Raw genomic sequence first — 17507 nt, forward strand, 5'->3', positions numbered from 1 at the left:
AATGAACACCAGCATGTTTTTCAAAAGGTTATTTTGAGGACAATATAAAAGGGGTAATTGGAAGAGCCTTTTTAAAATGGTAGGTTAGAACAAGTTACATGGGTCTTAAATTGAAGAACCTCCCAAGGACACTCCAGGAAAATGTTTCGTCTTAGAAAGTAGGGAAAAACGCAATTCAGGACGTAGTCAGGAAGTCCACAATGAGAGACAGGAAAAGGAGAAAGACTGATAGAGAGACAAAGATGGACAGGGAGAAAGACGGTCAAACAGAGAGAGATAAGACAGAAAAAGAGCCACAGACTGGGATAGAGAGCAAAAGACAGAGGGAGAGAGAGACAGAGACAGGGGGAGAGAGAGACCGAGGTAGAGGGAGAGAGAGAGAGACAGAGGTAAAGTGAGAGAGGCTTGAAGTGAGGAAGGGATCAACGATCTGATAATGTTAAATTCATGAGGCGCTTCACAATATGATTTAACCTTTCTACGTACCACAGATCCCTTGAATTTTAATTTCCACGACTCAGTGCAAAGTTCAGGGCAGTAGTGAGGACAATTTGCATACGGGGCTGGTTATATTTTATGGACCCGCACAGAAGAGGGACTCCTGGGAATGAGAAGAGGAACAGAGAATGTGTCCCTAAATCCCCAAGCAACTTTGCTTTCTTGTGTATCTTCCGAATCAGCTTGCTCTCTCTCAAGCCTGTGTTCTGTCAAACCAGGAAAATAAACTTGGCACTCAGAACCGAGGTTACATCAGCAGTGTTTGGGTTAATGCGGGGTAAATAAGGTGTTCTTCAATCACCTGTTTTTAGAATATATTCGGGGAGATAAACAAACAGAAGGTAACAAAACCACTTACAGAAAATAAACTGGATGTTTTCTTTGTTGTCGTTGGTATTATTGAATATGAAAACAGCTGAATGTGGCTTTGGTTAAAGTCAGCGCCACGGAGTGAGCCGATTCACTGCAAGACCAGGGTTTGAATCCTGGTCCCGGACTAGCCCGGGGGTGCCACCCAGGTTGAGAGTTTGGCTGCCTTGCGTTTTCACACTCTAGTGAGTCTTGGAGGCAGCGAGTGCACTTAAGGGTTCCACTACAGACTACCTGCTTGAGTGAGCAGTGTGATAAGCACCGGATGGCCCTGGAGGACACACTTCTCTACAGGGACTGTCCCATGTCCCCTGGGAGTTGCTGTGATTTAATTACAGATTGGATATTACCAAACTGGGGCGAAAGAAGGGCGAAACTATAACAATTCAAAACACAAGATAAAAGGGAAAAACAAAAGCAAACCTGAGGCTTATAAGTGGTTTGCATCTCATGGTGTACCCACTGCCATTCTGCTGGTGTATTCTGCATACAGTAGTCTTTCACTGACACGCCGAAGCCTTCCTCCTGGACCCTGATCTGTTGGACTGTCGTTGCTGGTGTGTTTGTATGTTTGTTCTTTCTACCATTGGTCATCCATTATGGCGGTCTTCCTCGGTCCGCCTGTTTGCATGCAGAGCTCACTGGTTCTTTGCGTCTTTGTTGTTCTTCTTCTTTGTGAGGCAACAATTGACTTTGTCACACCTGATGCTTTGTCTACGATTTAACTGTTCTGATTCACCTGAAACGTGACGGCCAGCTTGTCTTGAATCGACACTTCTTTGGCCCTCATGTTGTCAGACCTCAGCAACAGGCTCCAAATGCAAAGCCAAGAATCAGGTCTAGACAACTGACAGCTCTCTAGCCAACTGACAGCTCTCTAGCCAACTGACAGCTCTCTAGCCAACTGACAGCTCTCTAGCCAACTGACAGCTCTCTAGCCAACTACACATCAGTCTAAAAAAAATGTATAAGACTTTCATAGCATCAATGAACAAAATAAATCTTAGTTGTTGAATACATTTATTTTTGTAAATTTTTTGTTCGCAAGTTATCTTGTTATCAAAATGGGGACAACAGCCCGAAAAGTTTGGGAATCAAGGCTCTAGGCTTAATTGTAAACAACTGGTCACAGGACTTAACAGAATGAGTTGGACTCATCAACACTTCTACAGACAAACAACTTGACTGTCTTCAAAGAGAAAACGTTCCACTCTTTTCTTGAATAGGCTGGAAGAAAGATTAAAGCACCAAAACATTTCACACCAAGTAGCTTAACGCCATTCTCCCCCGTTCTTAAATGCACAGTCGGTCTAGGCCTTTCCCTTCTGTCTTAAAGCACTGTACTGCCAAAAATATAAAGATTGTATCTTCCCTAAAACTACTTAACAGTCTGAAGCTTTGGAGAGGGAGAGAGAGAGAGAGGGAGAGGTGGCGAGAGACAGTGACAGGCAGTGAGGGAGGGAGATAGCGGGAGTGAGAGAGGGGGAGTGACAGAGGGAGGGAGAGATGGGGAGTGACAGAGGGGAGGAGGGAGGGACAGAGAGATGGGGAGTGACAGAGGGAGAATGACAGAGGGAGGGAGGGAGGACAGGAGAGAGTGAACTACCAGGCTTTATGTGTCATTAGAGACCAAGCTCCAGGAGTCTGAGGCTCCAAAGTGATGAACATAGACGAGGCTCTGTAGAGCACAGTACGGGTGTCAAGGGGGACTGAGGCATCACATGGCCCGACGCTCACATGACACAGGCCATCAATCCCAAGTTTGGGACGGCCGAGTCGACGCAGAGGGTCGACAGAGCGTGGGACTGATATTTAGATATTCCCCCGAAAGAGCATACACAAGTCAACTTGATCCCTAAATACTTGCCTAAAACCTGCCTGCAACTCTGATTTTTGCTATTTCTCTACTGTCATTGTGCCAGGCAAGTGTGACTAAGAACAAATTCTTAGTTTCAGCAACAACCAGTGAACAACTGAAGCTGACGTTCTTGTTCAGGCACAGGACAAAACCCTTTTCACTTTCTCAGCTTAATGATTCAATCTAGCAACCGTCTTGTCATTGGTCAGGCGCTCTAGCCACAAGGCTACGTGCCGTGGTTCCAAAGGTCTGATGCTTCTCGCCACGTGTCCGCCGGCGGCCGGACGGACAACAACAAAACCCAGGGAGAGGTGACAGCGTCAGCAGGACTACCCCCTGTGGGGCCCAGGTGCATGCCCCTGCTCATTAAGTACGCTTCATAAGGAGCAAGCGAGTGTGCAGTGCAGAGTGTGATCTATCTGGCCCAATGAGAGCGCCAGAACCAGAACCATTCAGAAGCAGCGTTTCAGAACAGCCCACTTGTTGACCACTTAAGTAAGACGAACAATCCCATAAAAGTACATGATTGAAACACCTATCCACAGGCAGATAAAATAAATGTGCAATTTTTCTATTCAATCTCTTCTGCTTTGTCTCCCTCGCTCTCTCAGTCAGGAGACTAGATATATGACATCACTCATGAAGCAAAGAGGGCATTTTCTGCTTGGCTAGAGTACAATATTATCCCACTGGGAGTCATGTGTCTGAGTGGCTATCAAGTTGACGGAGTAGCAGGGGTTTTGACTAGTGTAGCACGTCCTTTATTTGAGATCTACAGTAACAACAAAATATGGGGGCATTCACACAGTGAGCATCGAGCCAAGTGAATAAAATACCCCCCCTCCCAAAGTCTGCCCATGCTCCACAGATCGCACTGTACTAGAAAACTGTACCAGAAAAACTGCCCCAGATAAACTGCCTGAAATTCAGGACCTAGATATACAGCTGACCAGGAAGAATTACAGCCCCAATCACAGCCTGACACCAGGACCTAGAATAACACCTGTGCAGGTAGTCCACACCTGGTCCGAAATGTGCTCAGACGACACGTACTCTCCGGAAAGTCCCAATTGGCTGTGCGAGAGCAGGAAGAGAGGGGCGGCGAGCTGGCGTCCTTACCGTGCAGAGGTCCTTATACTGCATCTTCTGGAACTTGGTGTCAGCGTTCCCGGCGCAGAGCTCCACGTACCCAAGGACCACCTGGAACACGGTGTTGTGGATGGCCTGGGTGAAGTGCATGTGCAGCTGGTCCATGGCCGTCTGAGGGCAGAAAACACAAGCTACAGTAAGGGACAGACAGCCGGAACACCTGGGTGAAGAGTAGTTGGTCCCCGAAAGGAGGCTGGAAACGGCTTATTATAGGGGTCAGATAGTGTTGGGACCTTTGTTTCGAGTTATTACAGGGGTCAGATAGTGTTGTGATCTCTGTGTCAAGTTATTACAGGGGTCAGATAGTGTTGTGATCTCTGTGTCAAGTTATTACAGGGGTCAGATAGTGTTGTGATCTCGGTGTCAAGTTATTACAGGGGTCAGATAGTGTTGTGATCTCTGTGTCAAGTTATTACAGGGGTCAGATAGTGTTGTGACCTCTGTGTCAAGTTATTACAGGGGTCAGATAGTGTTGTGATCTCTGTGTCAAGTTATTACAGGGGTCAGATAGTGTTGTGATCTCTGTGTCAAGTTATTACAGGGGTCAGATAGTGTTGTGATCTCTGTGTCAAGTTATTACAGGGGTCAGATAGTGTTGTGATCTCTGTGTCAAGTTATTACAGGACCAGATAGTGCTGTAACCTCCGCGTCGAGTTATTACAGGGGCCAGATAGTGTTGTGACCTGTGTGTCGAGTTATTACAGGGGACAGATAGTGTTGTGATCTCTGTGTCGAGTTATTACAGGGGTCAGATAGTGTTGTGAAAGGGCATCTGAGATGTATCCTTTTCAATTTACAGCCTAATTAAGTGTTCGGTACTGAAACACTAAAATACCACCAGGGGCAAGATTGACATTTTTATTTTATTTCCCCCGAAACACCTAAACTGATTAAAGCGCTTCCTTTGCTCAGCGTGCCAACTGTCTGTTCATTAATGAATGTCAAAGTTGGCAGAACAGCACAGGGGGACGCTATGCTTCACTATACTGGTCAGTGGCACCAATCATCGGGTCAACCATGTTTGACCTCTTAGCTGCAATACTAAGACATCGAGAACCACATCCCAAACGGCATCCAAATTCCCTTTTCAGAGCGCTACCCCCGACCAGACTATAGGGACCGAGCGGCTCAGGTTGAAAGAAGTGCGCTACATTGGCGGTAGGGAGATTAGGGAAATTAATTTACCCAATTCAACAAACATTAGCTAACATGGGCTCTTTAATTGACTGTCACTTAAAAATCACTGAGGCGCAACAAACATATATTAAGTTCTCATATCTTCTCTCGCCAAAGTAAGTTTAGTCCAACTTTGTGTTGCGCACGTGTGTGGGTGTGTGTGTGTGTATGTGTGTTGTGTGTGTGGAAATAGATCCAGGGGTGCTAAAACCAGAACTGCCAGTTCCCTGTCCCTGATACAGGCAACAGCAGTTTGCCACTTGGGAAGGAAACCTGGACTCATTAGACTAATGGTGGCCCACAGGAGCGAAGGAGAGAGCTGCTTGTTTACCTGAAGGAAAAGCACTTTTCAACAACTTAAACACAGCCTCGCTATGATGAGGCCCTGTTAGCTTTGAAGCCTGACGTAAGGTCATTAACCTGCTCGCATAGGTCAGGAGTGGCAGCACGAAATACAAAACAATGTGTGTGGACATTGTGTGGGTGTGTGTGTGTGTGTGTGTGTGTGAGACTCACTCAAACAAAGAAAGCAAGGGCTCTGGACCGAACAACAACATTGTGGAGTTTGACAGCTGGTACCAGACTCACTAGCCACTGCAGCTAACCCCCGTCCCCACCGTCCTGTCTGAGGGCTGTCAATTAACAGTCAGCGGAGACTCTAGTGAGGCGAGTATAATTGTGTGTTTTTCACAAGAGGCATCGCCAGCACGGGGACACATGGTTCACAGGGCCCCCACGCACGTCTGAGCCCAGGTCGAGAGAAATACGGACACGCACTAAGAATCACAAGAGAACGGTGTAAAACAGTCCCCGCCTTCAAAGCTATAGTTTTTACATTTTCTAGGAGCACTGGAGCATCTACAATACAAATGCAGGTCAAAGAGTGAAACACTGAGGCGTGTGTGAAGGAGAAGGGGTGATCGCTGAGGGTTTGCCTGGCAGCTGCCCGACTTGTTACACGAACGTGCTGTCTTCTTCGGGTAACTTTCATTGGCCAGGCACTACACCAAAGTGCATTTAAATTTCACATTTAAGTCATTAGGCCGACGCTCTTACCCAGAGAGACTTACAGTACAGAGTGCAAGCACACACTGATAAGTAGACATTGATTTGTTCAGCCAACCAGAGGCTGTTCTTCTCTCTCAGGCACACAGCCAGATTCTGAGAGAGCGGCGAGGGTGGTCCACACACAGGTTGCCGTGACTGCGTGTGTGTGTGAATGTGAGAAATATATAGAGAGACAGACCACCACTTTATCTAACACGCAGGGGGTAACAACGTGAGAAAGTCACACTGACAGTAAAAAAACAACTGCCATTTCAGCCCTCACACGTACACACAACTAACAAGACAGACACAAACAAAAATACAACTACAGATACACACATAAAACACAGTTGTGCAGTTTCTGTGGCATATTACACCAGTCTCCTTGGCGCTGCTCTCGCACAATATCTCGTATTCACATTGGTATATAATGTCAGACCAAAATGACGGCTGATAACTAACTAACAATAACTTTATAGGTGTTGGTATAACTTTGTCAGCTGTAATACCAGTTTTGCAACTAATTAAGGTTTACATTTCATAGCAGTATTAGCTAACATAACCTACCGAAAATCACCAGTTTGCATTGTTTCTTAGCATCCCAGATATCTTTACATGAGTTTCTAGGCAGCCCAGATATCTTTACATGAGTTTCTAGGCAGCCCAGATATCTTTACATGAGTTTCTAGGCAGCCCAGATATCTTTACATGAGTTTCTAGGCAGCCCAGATATCTTCACATGGGTTTCTTAACAGCCCAGATTAATCTTTACACAAATTTCAAACCCGAATTTGGACCAGGAGACCAGAGAACCAGAGTTTATGAAGGGAACAGGCTGACATTTGGAACACACAAAAGAAATTATCCACCCATCTCACAGTGTGTGTGTGTGTGTGTGTGAGAAACTGGGGCGACTTGATCATAGAAAGGCTTCACTAGTGCTTCCTGATGTGTAATTTGGTTGTGGTGGTGGTGGGGGGGGGGGCAGGAGGGGGAAAACAACAATGTCCCTCAGACACACCATGACTGAAAAGCTTTCCCTTCAACCCACTGCAGCAAAGGACCGACAACGAGGTTGACATACAACATTTTACACAACAATAAAATGACAAAAGCAAAACAAAGCAATAACCTTAACAGTGACAACAGCTAGTCACAAATGTCTCAGCAATTGCCAGTTTTCCATCAGCTGTGGAGATTAGTGCCAAGTGCCTCCCCATTATCAGGGGTGTTCAATGCACAGGCTAACGTTTAGCACCGGGACCCCAAACATCAACAACAGAAAAATAGAGGACATTTGAAATAGCATGAGTTGCCAGTGGCTGACTGTCAGCAGTCCACGTTTCTGTTTGGTTATTATTCGTCTCTGACAAACTGGGACGGTTGTGTCAAATAGTTGTAATTCATGGTCTCGTGTCGGGTCATCCGGGGTTACTGAGGACAGACTGTCTCGTGTCGGGTCTTCCGGGGTTACTGAGGACAGACTGTCTCGTGTCGGTTCTTCCGGGGTTACTGAGGACAGACTGTCTCGTGTCGGGTCTTCCGGGGTTAGAAGACTGACTGTCTCGTGTCGGGTCTTCCGGGGTTAGAAGACTGGGCTTAATGTGTAATGGTACATGCATCCGCAAAGGGGGCTTACAGATTAGTCATTCAGTGGTCGTTTAAAAAAAGAAAAACACCAGACACCCTTTAGAATGCGAGGAATAACATTATCCTGGGTATGACTCATCCTCTCATCTACGCCTAGGGACAGATGGAGTGATGGAGCGATGGAGCAAGAGATGAAGGTAATAATAGAGAGAAGGAGAGAGATGGACAGATAGAGAGGCAGACAGGGAGGGAGGGAAACAGATGGAGCAAGGGAGGGAGGCAGAGGGAGAGTAAGGAAGAACTGAGGACAGAAAGAAGGGAGGACAAAATGACGGCGACGGAATCCGTCAGAGCGGCAAGTGGGAGGGGCTCACCTGCGTCTTTCCCAGGAGCGTGTACGCAAGCTGGACCTTGGTGTAGTGGGAGACGTCAAAGTGCTTGCAGGTCTTAGACAGAGCCACGTCCAGCTGCTCCTGTTGGGTGAGCAGAGGGGGGAGGCGGTGGAGAGAGGGGATTAGTGGTGTTAAGATACTGGATGTGGACATGAATCAACCGCCAAGGCCAAGGTAATTAGCAATCGCTGCGAAGGCAGAAGGGCTGAGGCTGCAGTCTTTAAGGCGGCCTCCCAAACAGCGCACTAGTCCCCGCACGGGGCACTAAAAAGTAGAGCGCGGTTTGTGAAGCGGCCTACATGTCAGTCACGGGAAGCAAGCGGACTGAGACGAGGACTGGGCCTTCACTACAGTTCAGAAGAGCACCCCCGCTGAGGTTAAACGGGACGGCCATGTAAGAGAGAAGGGTAACTGCTTAAATCTGAGGACGACAACTTGTTTTATTTCCAGAAGAAAAGTTACTTCACTAAAATATATAAAAAAAAGACATTTTATTATGAAGTTTTATGAAAATTATAAAATGGTCGGTTGGCACCCTGAACGCTGACTGGCTGAAACCAAGCGAATGACAAAAAAAATATTGTAAATGTTTTTTCAAGTGGTTTATAATAGCAATTAGGCCCCACAGGGTTTTGTGCTATATGATTATTATAGAATGGCTATAGGCTGCCTCCAAACACTCTGCGTTGTGTCATGCACGAAAGCAGCTCTTAGCCAGGGGATTCTCCAATGCACCAAAGCCCTGAGGAGTTGAATCGCTAAAATACAGTACTTTAGTTTGGGAAAGCAAAATACTACACCTTCTGTATATCAAACTTTCTTCCAAATACATTACTGATATTCACATACAAAAATACTTATATATAGCAGCAAATATAAAAGAGAACTATTTGCAATGTTAGCTAACAGTGGAATGAGACGCCAGAATTTGCAACATGCTTCACTGGGATCGTCGGCAGCATTAACATTACCAGTGAGGCTGATCTGGCGAGTCTGACGCGAGGTAGAGAAAGCAGGAGGAGGGGAACGTGACAAAAACGTGCGGAGGATTTCGCTGAGCTCAAGTCACCCTGGGGATTGAGGGAGGGGGCTGGGGTCACGGAACACTGGCCACCTCTGAATTACATCTCTTGCCGACGGCACCCACCACCCACCATTCACCTGCCAGAGGCGCGCAGAGGATCAGGGTGAGACGAAGACGCCGTGTACCGCAATGGCGCATGTGCCCGAGTGTGACTGCACGCGTGTGTGCACGCATCTGAGAACTTTCAAGGGGTAGCACAAACAGTCACATGGTGGCTGCTGTGTGTGTGTTTTCTAGAGACCCTACTCAAGGGAGAGATACAAAGTTTAGCTATATGGCTGTTTCACCACGAAGCTCAACGATGCTTGGTGTTTAGGAGCAACGTGGTGGAGCCAGTCTGTCTGTTTAAACGGGCTGGAAACTGTTTTCTTTTGTCTTGTAAGCCAATGTTCTGCACGGAAGGAGAGTTCAGATGGATAATCATGTGACTTGGGCTCCATATGGATGAAGATTTTTTTAATGCGGGTCGCCTTAAAAAATGGGGGTCGCCTAAACGTGACAAATTAAAACCAAAGCTTTACAAGTAAACGAATAATTATCGGGAAATTATGGGTAAACATTTTCCATAGAGTGCGGTAATCTCCCTTGCAGGAAGCGGTGGCTGGAACGCTTGTCATTCATGGAGAGCGGTTAGCCAATGGGCGCTCAAAAACCTTGTTCGGTCACGTTTTGAAGAACACGACAGACCTAAAATAAAGACATTGGAAAACTAAGTATGTTCACCAAAAAAATGTATTAGTCCTGCTCTGAGAGGCTTAGTGGATACAAGCCCAGGTTTCGTATCAGCCCCCCCCGCCCCTTTTCTGGGGAATTTTCACTATATCTTTAAAACAATACAAGAAAAGCTCCTACATACCTCTATCTGCTCCAGAGTGTCTTGTAGCTTAGAATTCAACTCACTGCAAAGGAGATGAGAGGAAAGGGTTAGCTAAGGTCCCGGACGATAGACGAAGGAAGCACGTGGCAGCTGTGTTGCTTCTCACACAAAGAGACAGGAAAATAGCCACTGTCCATTTTGTACAGAAAAACACCGCAATCCCACAAATGTATTTTCCAAAGCGATTACTGCATGCGGTTGTACTTAACGGAATCAGACTGAACGGAGCGGCCAGACACATTGTTGCGGGTCCACTAACTGAACCAGGACATTCACGTGAGTCTGTTACCTATCACTGCTTTAACTGAAAGGTCTCCAGGCTCAAAATATAACAGGCCTTGAAAGAGGATACGTTTCCTTAACAAGCTGCATTTGTGTTAGATAATAACACTTGGTTTGAATATAAAGGCCTTGAAAATCTTGTTTAGCATATACAGTGAGCAAAAAAATCCCCTGCTGGTTTTGTATGTTTGCCCACTGAAAAAAGATATTATCAGTCCATAATTTTCATTGTAGGTTTATTTGAACAGTGAGAGACAGAATAACAATGACAGAAATCCAGAAAAATACATGCCAAAAATGTAAATAAACTTATTTGCATTTTAATGGATGAAATAAGTATTTCATCCCCTCTCAATCAGAAAGATTTCTGGCTCCCAGGGGTCTTTTATACAGGAAATTAGCTGAGATTAGGAGCACACTCTTAACACTAGAACCGCCAGGCCTTTTTCCCCCCATTAACCACCAGAGCCGAACGCTGTTTGGTGTCATTAGGATACAAATCGTCCCTATTAGCATGGACATTCTCCTCCGCAGCATCACCATCCAGCCAGAGCATCAGTTCATCTACTGGGTCATCATCAAACTAAATAGAATATTCTAATAAAAATTATGAAATGCAGAATTTGTTTGTTTTAAATGGTTAATGAATTCGAAAAATACAAGAATGCGTTTATATTGAAGGTCTCATCATACAAAAAAAACGACAAAAAAATAATATATAGAAAAATAAATAATTGGCTTGTAGGATTTTTCAATAGGTGATATGAATAAGTTATCGAAAAACCGAGTGGCGTTATTAGAAAAAGACAGAAACGAGATATCGTTGGAATTTTGTTTTTGTGAATAATTATTTAGCATAATACATTTGTAAAACATGAATCTTCTTTCAAATAAGAAGAGAGAATTCAAAGAGAGACGATAGGATGTGTGGGCGATTAAGTTTCTCTTTCCCTCTAAAAAATAATGTAGATTTACATTTGATTTAAATTTGATTAATTACTCTACACAATAAGATGAATCTCCTATTGAAAAACAGTAACGTGATAAGTAGCCTATATCATTTCAATAATAGCCTAATTAAGTTTGAATCCATCTGAGTATCACGCATTCATCTATTGACGTCATGCATTCAGTGAGGGGTGATTAGCGCCTGGGTACCAGGTACCAATGCTAAGTGGCGTGGGCTGTTGACGGATTAAGTAGGAAAACAGGGTAAAAAAAACTGGTAAATCTTCTCTAAATAGTTTTCTGTTTGTCAGTTTAGAATTCCGACAACATAATGTAATATAGGCCTATTTAGGAAAAGTCATGGAAGGAGGAGGGAGTAGCTTTCAAAATGGCAGTTTTATTTTTATTACAAACTCAAACGCCAATTGGTGTAGGCATTTGGCGGTTCTAGTGTTAAAGGGAGTGCTCCTAATCTCAGCTTGTTATCTGTATAAAAGACACCTGTCCACAGAAGCAATCAATCAAATTTCAAACTCTCCACCTAAGACCAAAGAGCTGTCCAAGGATGTCAGGGACAAGATTGTAGACCTACACAAGGCTGGAATGGGCTACAAGACCATCGCCAAGCAGCTTGGTGAGAAGAAAAGTTGGTGTAATTATTCACAAATGGAAGAAACACAAAAAAACTGTCAATCTCCCTCGGTCTGGGGCTCCATGCAAGATCTCACCTTGTGGATTTGCAATGATCATGAGAACGGAAATTCTATACTACTGTTGTTTGCTCCTTGTGGGTTTAAGGCCAGGTGTTTTGTAAAAGCACTTCGTGACAACTGCTGATGTAAAAAGGGCTTTATAAATACATTTGATTGATTGATTGAACGGGGAGGAATCAGCCCAGAACTACACGGGAGGATCTTGTCAATGATCTCAAGGTAGCTGGGACCATAGTCACCAAGAAAACAATTGGTAACACAATATGTTGTGACAGACTGAAATCCTGCAGAGCTCGCAAGGTCCCCCTGCTCAAGAAAGCACATGTACAGACCCGTCTTAGGTTTGCCAATGAACATCTACATGATTCAGAGGAGAACTGGGTGAAATTGTCGAGGTCAGATGAGCCAAAAATTTAGCTCTTTGGCATCAACTCAACTCCCCGTGTTTGGAGGAGGAGGAATGCTGCCCATGACCCCAAGAACACCATCCCCACCTTCAAACATGGAGGTGGAAACATTATGCTTTGGGGGTGTTTTTCTGCTAAGGGGACAGGACAATTTCACCGCATCAAAGGGACGAAGGACGGGCCATGTTCCGTCAAATCTTGGGTGAGAACCTCCTTCCCTCAGCCAGGGCATTGAAAATGGGTCGTGGATGGGTATTTCCAGCATGACAATGACCCAAAACACCCAAAACAATGGCTAAGGCAACAAAGGAGTTGCTCAAGAAGAACCACATAAAGGTCCTGGAGTGGCCTAGCCAGTCTCCAGACCTTAATCCCATAGAAAACCTGTGAAGGAAGCTGAAGGTTCGAGTAGCCAAACGTCAGCCTTGAAACCTTGATGACATGGAGAAGATCTGCAAAGAGGAGTGGGACAAACTCCCTCCTGAGATGTGTGCAAACCTGGTGGCCAACTACAAGAAACGTCTGACCTGATTGCCAACAAGGGTTTTACTAAGTCATGTTTTGCAGAGGGGTCGAATACTTATTTCACTCATTAAAATGCAAATCATTTTTCTGGATTTTTTTGTTGTTATTCTGTTATTCTGTTCACTGTTCAAATAAACCTACCATTAAAATTAGACAGATAATTTCTTTGTCAGTGGGCAAACGTACAAAATCAGCAGGGGATGATTATTTTTTTTCCCTTACTGTACATTTCGTTTTGAGCTAAGTTTTAGGTGAAACAAGCTCTTAAAACATCTTTTTTTTCCAACTAACTTCAAGATACCTGCCATTTTCAGATGCCTAAATATTTATGCTCGTGTGCTTGTTTCAAGAAGTCTTACCTAGTGTAATTTCTCTTGTTCGACTGGCAGACTATTTCACTTATTTCGAGCAAATATCTCCTTAAATGTAGTTGTTAAACAGTCATGTTTTGCAGTGTGACGATGAGCCTCGACAGGACACAGTGCCCACTGAGTCTTAGTGGCGTTTCTATCCAATCACTGCCAAAGCCACCTGGGTACGGTCAGAGGCCGGGCAGGCGCGGGGAGCTGAGTCTATTTCAGCAGCTGAATAACAAATTACTAGAACGGCATTTCAGTGTATGTCAATGTTCAAACTACTACAGTAATTACATTTCTATGTTTCTTTCTCTCACACGCAAAAAAACCTTCTGACAGGGGTCTACGCACTGGGTCCACGCACCAAGCAAGACGCCCAGACTCCACCGCCCTGTCTTCCATGATCAGAAGGAATGCATTAATAATAAAACAATTAAGTGAAGAACCTCAATTAAATGCATCCACTTCTTCGAGGAGCCATGGGGAACGAACAGGAGGAGAGAAGGCCCTGCGAGAAAATCAAGGGTTCCCATGTTCAATTAACACCGATAATATGAAGCAGTTGCCGGGGAAGTCTAAAAGATGGAGAAAGGCAGGCAGAGGACACCTACAGTGGGCTGGAAGGACCCATAGGAGGCAGGTATGTACGTGGGAATACTGTAGGTGAAGAATAACAGAACACTGAGTACCGTCTTTATTAAAGGGATGGGAGGCAGGGATACACAAGTAAAAAGTAGACAAAAAAGTGGAGGGGGAAAAAACTGGAGGAAGGAGGGGCACTAAGGAAGAAAGAGTCGGTTTGACCTCTCCCTGAATGAGGCAATCCTATTTCCAACAGAGACATTTTACCCAGCGTATATGCTAGGGGACTTCTCAGGGAGAGCGGCTGCTATGGATGTCAATCCCCCCCACACCACACCCCTCCTCCACACCCTCCCAACCAGCTTAACCTAATTCTCCATGGACAAACCTAAAATTAATCTCTCCCCCTGGCCCTCAGCAAGGCTTCATCACCAGACACCCGGGCATCATCACCAGACACCCGGGCATCATCACCAGACACCCAGGCATCCAACCCGTTGTTGGGGTCACATGACTCTCACCTTCGTGCCATCGTGGCCGCTCAGGTCACCCCGGGTGGGTTCCGATGTAATGCATTCTTTCCTCGACGGACTCTCGCGTGACATAGCGTTCAGGCACTCAGCGGAACGGTGGCGAGGGAAGAAATAAAGCATAAAAGCTCAGGCACAAAATAATTGACAGAACTCCATGCCCCAACGCAACCAGCTCAGACCACACAACTTGACTCTTGCCTCCAACATCATACTTTAACACAAGGACTGTAGAGAGAGAGGATACGTCTTTGGATCGAGAGCCTGGGCTGGCAGTGGCTTTGAAACTGGCAGCGTTAACACATTGGCCAGTAAATCCATTAACTCAGACTGAAGAGGCTGGAGACGACTGACGTGTCTTTAGCGCGTACCATGGAGGAACTCGTCCCCGTCCCCGAGGTTAGAAGATCATCTACTTCAATCGGCAGACAGCTCTACTACGGGTGTGACACAGATGCCAAGAGGCAAATGACACGACAGACCTCAGAGAGGCTCGTCGTATTTCACGGCAAGGTCTTGACGTGACACATGGAACCACTCGGACATGGGCTGCTGGGTCTTTAGGCTGTCTAGCAGGCCTGACTAGAAAGTCACAGCCACAGAATGGACAAAAAGCGGTGTTACGATGAGTGGTGACACTGAAGTGCTTCTAACACGCTGACACTAAAACTACATTTGCCAATCACATCCGATGACCCGGTTGAAGAAATCGGGCAGACAAAAACAAAAACACTTACAAAAAGGACCCCGGCTCTCTGGCATCGCCTGTGCAGAGAACAGTTCAAAATGTAATTCGCTGATCACATCTGATCACACACATCTAACCAGAAGCCATTCTGGTAACGGGAGCAAGGACCATCAGGGTCAAAGTTCAAACAGTCCAATTGTGACCTCATAGGTCGGGGACATCCGGTTTAACTGACATTGACTGAAAACTACAGCCAACTAAGGAGATGGGGGCTGTGTGGCAAGGATCAGGTGGAACATGGGTGAGGCTGGAGCATGGGTGAGGTGTGGAGAGCGCTAAGCAGGGGTGAGAAAAGTGACACTATAGATTGCTAGCTCATCAGTATCCACGGCAACGGCCCCATCGCCTCAACTCCTGTAAATTATACATTTTCTTCGGGATCCGCTTTGGAGGTGCCCAGGAAAATGGCAAATCAGACTTTTATTAACAGCATTCAATGGTGATTACATTTTTAAAAGCTAATGTAAAATGGGAACTCTGAGTCTCTCCGGCGAACTAGGCTAAGAGAGGGGTAAAGGATGAGGCGGTCATTGTGTACTGAGCTGGTCGTTACCCTCATTATGTGGCAGTGAAGCCAGGAAGACAGACTCCGATGGGGAAGGCAGGAGGAGAGCAAGACCAGCGAGCGGGATCCAGACCCTAACCTGCGTGACCCCAAAATAAGTCCACTATGAAACTAAAATAACCTAAAGAACGTGGGAACTAACAAGATTGAGTTAGAGATAACAGAGGCCAGTCCAAATGACATGTCCTTCTCTGGGCAGCCAATATGGGGCCCAAACCTCCACAATACGGGGCCCAAACCTCCACAAAACGGGGCCCAAACCTCCACAATACGGGGCCCAAACCCCCACAAAACGGGCCCCAAACCTCCACAAAACGGGGCCCAAACCCCCACAATAGGGGCCCAAACCCCCACAATACGGGGCCCAAACCCCCACAATACGGGGCCCAAACCTCCACAAAATGATTGTCACTCCCTTTCTCTACTACCCACTGCAGCACAATGACTCAAGGAAGCCAAAGGAACAAAGAATAACTGGTTGGTCGCTGAAAAAATAATAACTGGTTATTTTCAATAAGCAATTTGTGGTCTCATTTAGAATAATGTGTGATAGTGGGATGGCTTCACCACGTAGAGAAGTTACTCTCTGGTCGGAGCTGGCCTGTCATTATCAAACACGCAAAGACACAAAAGGTGATATCACAATCCTTGTGAGGACCAACAATCATTTAAATCTGTTTTCACTAACTGTAACCTTTACCCCATAACACCTAACTCTGATTGTACTACGAACACCTAGGCCTAAAAAAGCCATTTGGAGCCTTCGGGTAGTCACAAGTATGGTAGAAGTACAGCAAAACAAGTATGCTAAATACCTCCACATTGGAGGGTAATTAATGAAGAAAATAGGGAAATAAAATGAGAATAGATTTAAAAAACAGTGAAATGTACAGTGGGGAGAACAAGTATTTGATACACTTATGTCATGCAATAAAATGCAAATTAATTACTTAAAAAATCATACAATGTGATTCTCTGGATTTCTGTTTTAGATTCCGTCACACACAGTTGAAGAGTACCTGTAATAAAAATACAGACCTCTACATGCTTTGTAAGTGGCAAAACCTGCAAAATTGTGTATCAAATACTTGTTCTCCCCACTGTATAAGACGAAAGAGAGAAAAAAGGAGATAAATAAGTGAAGAAAAGGTAGCTTCTATGAGCTGGCCAGGCAGAGAAGTAATTCCCTCACACAGACCAGGAGAGGGAAGGAGGAATCTGGCTGAACAGATAGGGCTACCTGCAGGCTGATAAGCTGAGAGAGTAGCCATGCCGGGCAATAAGTAGAGTGGGAGGAGGAAGAAAGCACTGGAGATCGATGGCTGGCTTAGAGGCAAGAATCGGCGGAATCAGAGGTAGGGAGGGAAGGAAGGGGGGGTGAGAGAGGGAGAAACAGAGAGGAAGAATTAGAAAGAGAGGGAACGAGATGAGTGGGAGAAAGACCAAAGGACAGATAGAAAAAATGGAATTAAAGAGGGACAGGAACACAATCACGGACGGTGAAAGTGTGTGCCGGCCAAGTCACAAGACACATAGGTGCTCAGCAAACTCTGACCCCCAACCAGCCTGCCACCAACCCCAGTAGAGGACAGCCAGACAAAATAATGAAAGGCCGTCAAATGAGTCACTGGCTTATCGATCCAGGCCAGTAGCATCCGTGCTGCGACCTAGATTAAAACACACGTTACAGACGGCCCGTCACCAATTCAAATTCAACCCTGATGAAGGCTTGTTTAGCGCGGTTCTCACCAGAGAATGAGAGAGGCGCCCGAGCAGTCTGGCCTTCAGAAAAGTGCTTTTTCCTCATTAAA

The 17507-nt window shown here is 45.5% G+C and overlaps 1 protein-coding gene across 1 annotated transcript in view; it reads right to left on the reverse strand.

Annotated features, from left to right (window-relative positions):
* The window catches only part of vps50 (VPS50 EARP/GARPII complex subunit), a 113172-nt gene that overhangs the window by 65796 nt on the left and 29869 nt on the right, over positions 1 to 17507 (reverse strand). The window contains exons 10-12 of the mRNA XM_010891516.5: positions 10020 to 10062; positions 8062 to 8160; positions 3845 to 3985 (exon numbers count right to left, since the gene is read on the reverse strand). Of these exons, the coding sequence (XP_010889818.4) occupies positions 3845 to 3985; positions 8062 to 8160; positions 10020 to 10062 (283 nt within the window). The remainder of the gene's footprint in view (positions 1 to 3844; positions 3986 to 8061; positions 8161 to 10019; positions 10063 to 17507) is intronic.

Source organism: Esox lucius, chromosome 10, assembly GCF_011004845.1.
Source record: "Esox lucius isolate fEsoLuc1 chromosome 10, fEsoLuc1.pri, whole genome shotgun sequence".
NCBI lineage: Eukaryota > Metazoa > Chordata > Actinopteri > Esociformes > Esocidae > Esox > Esox lucius.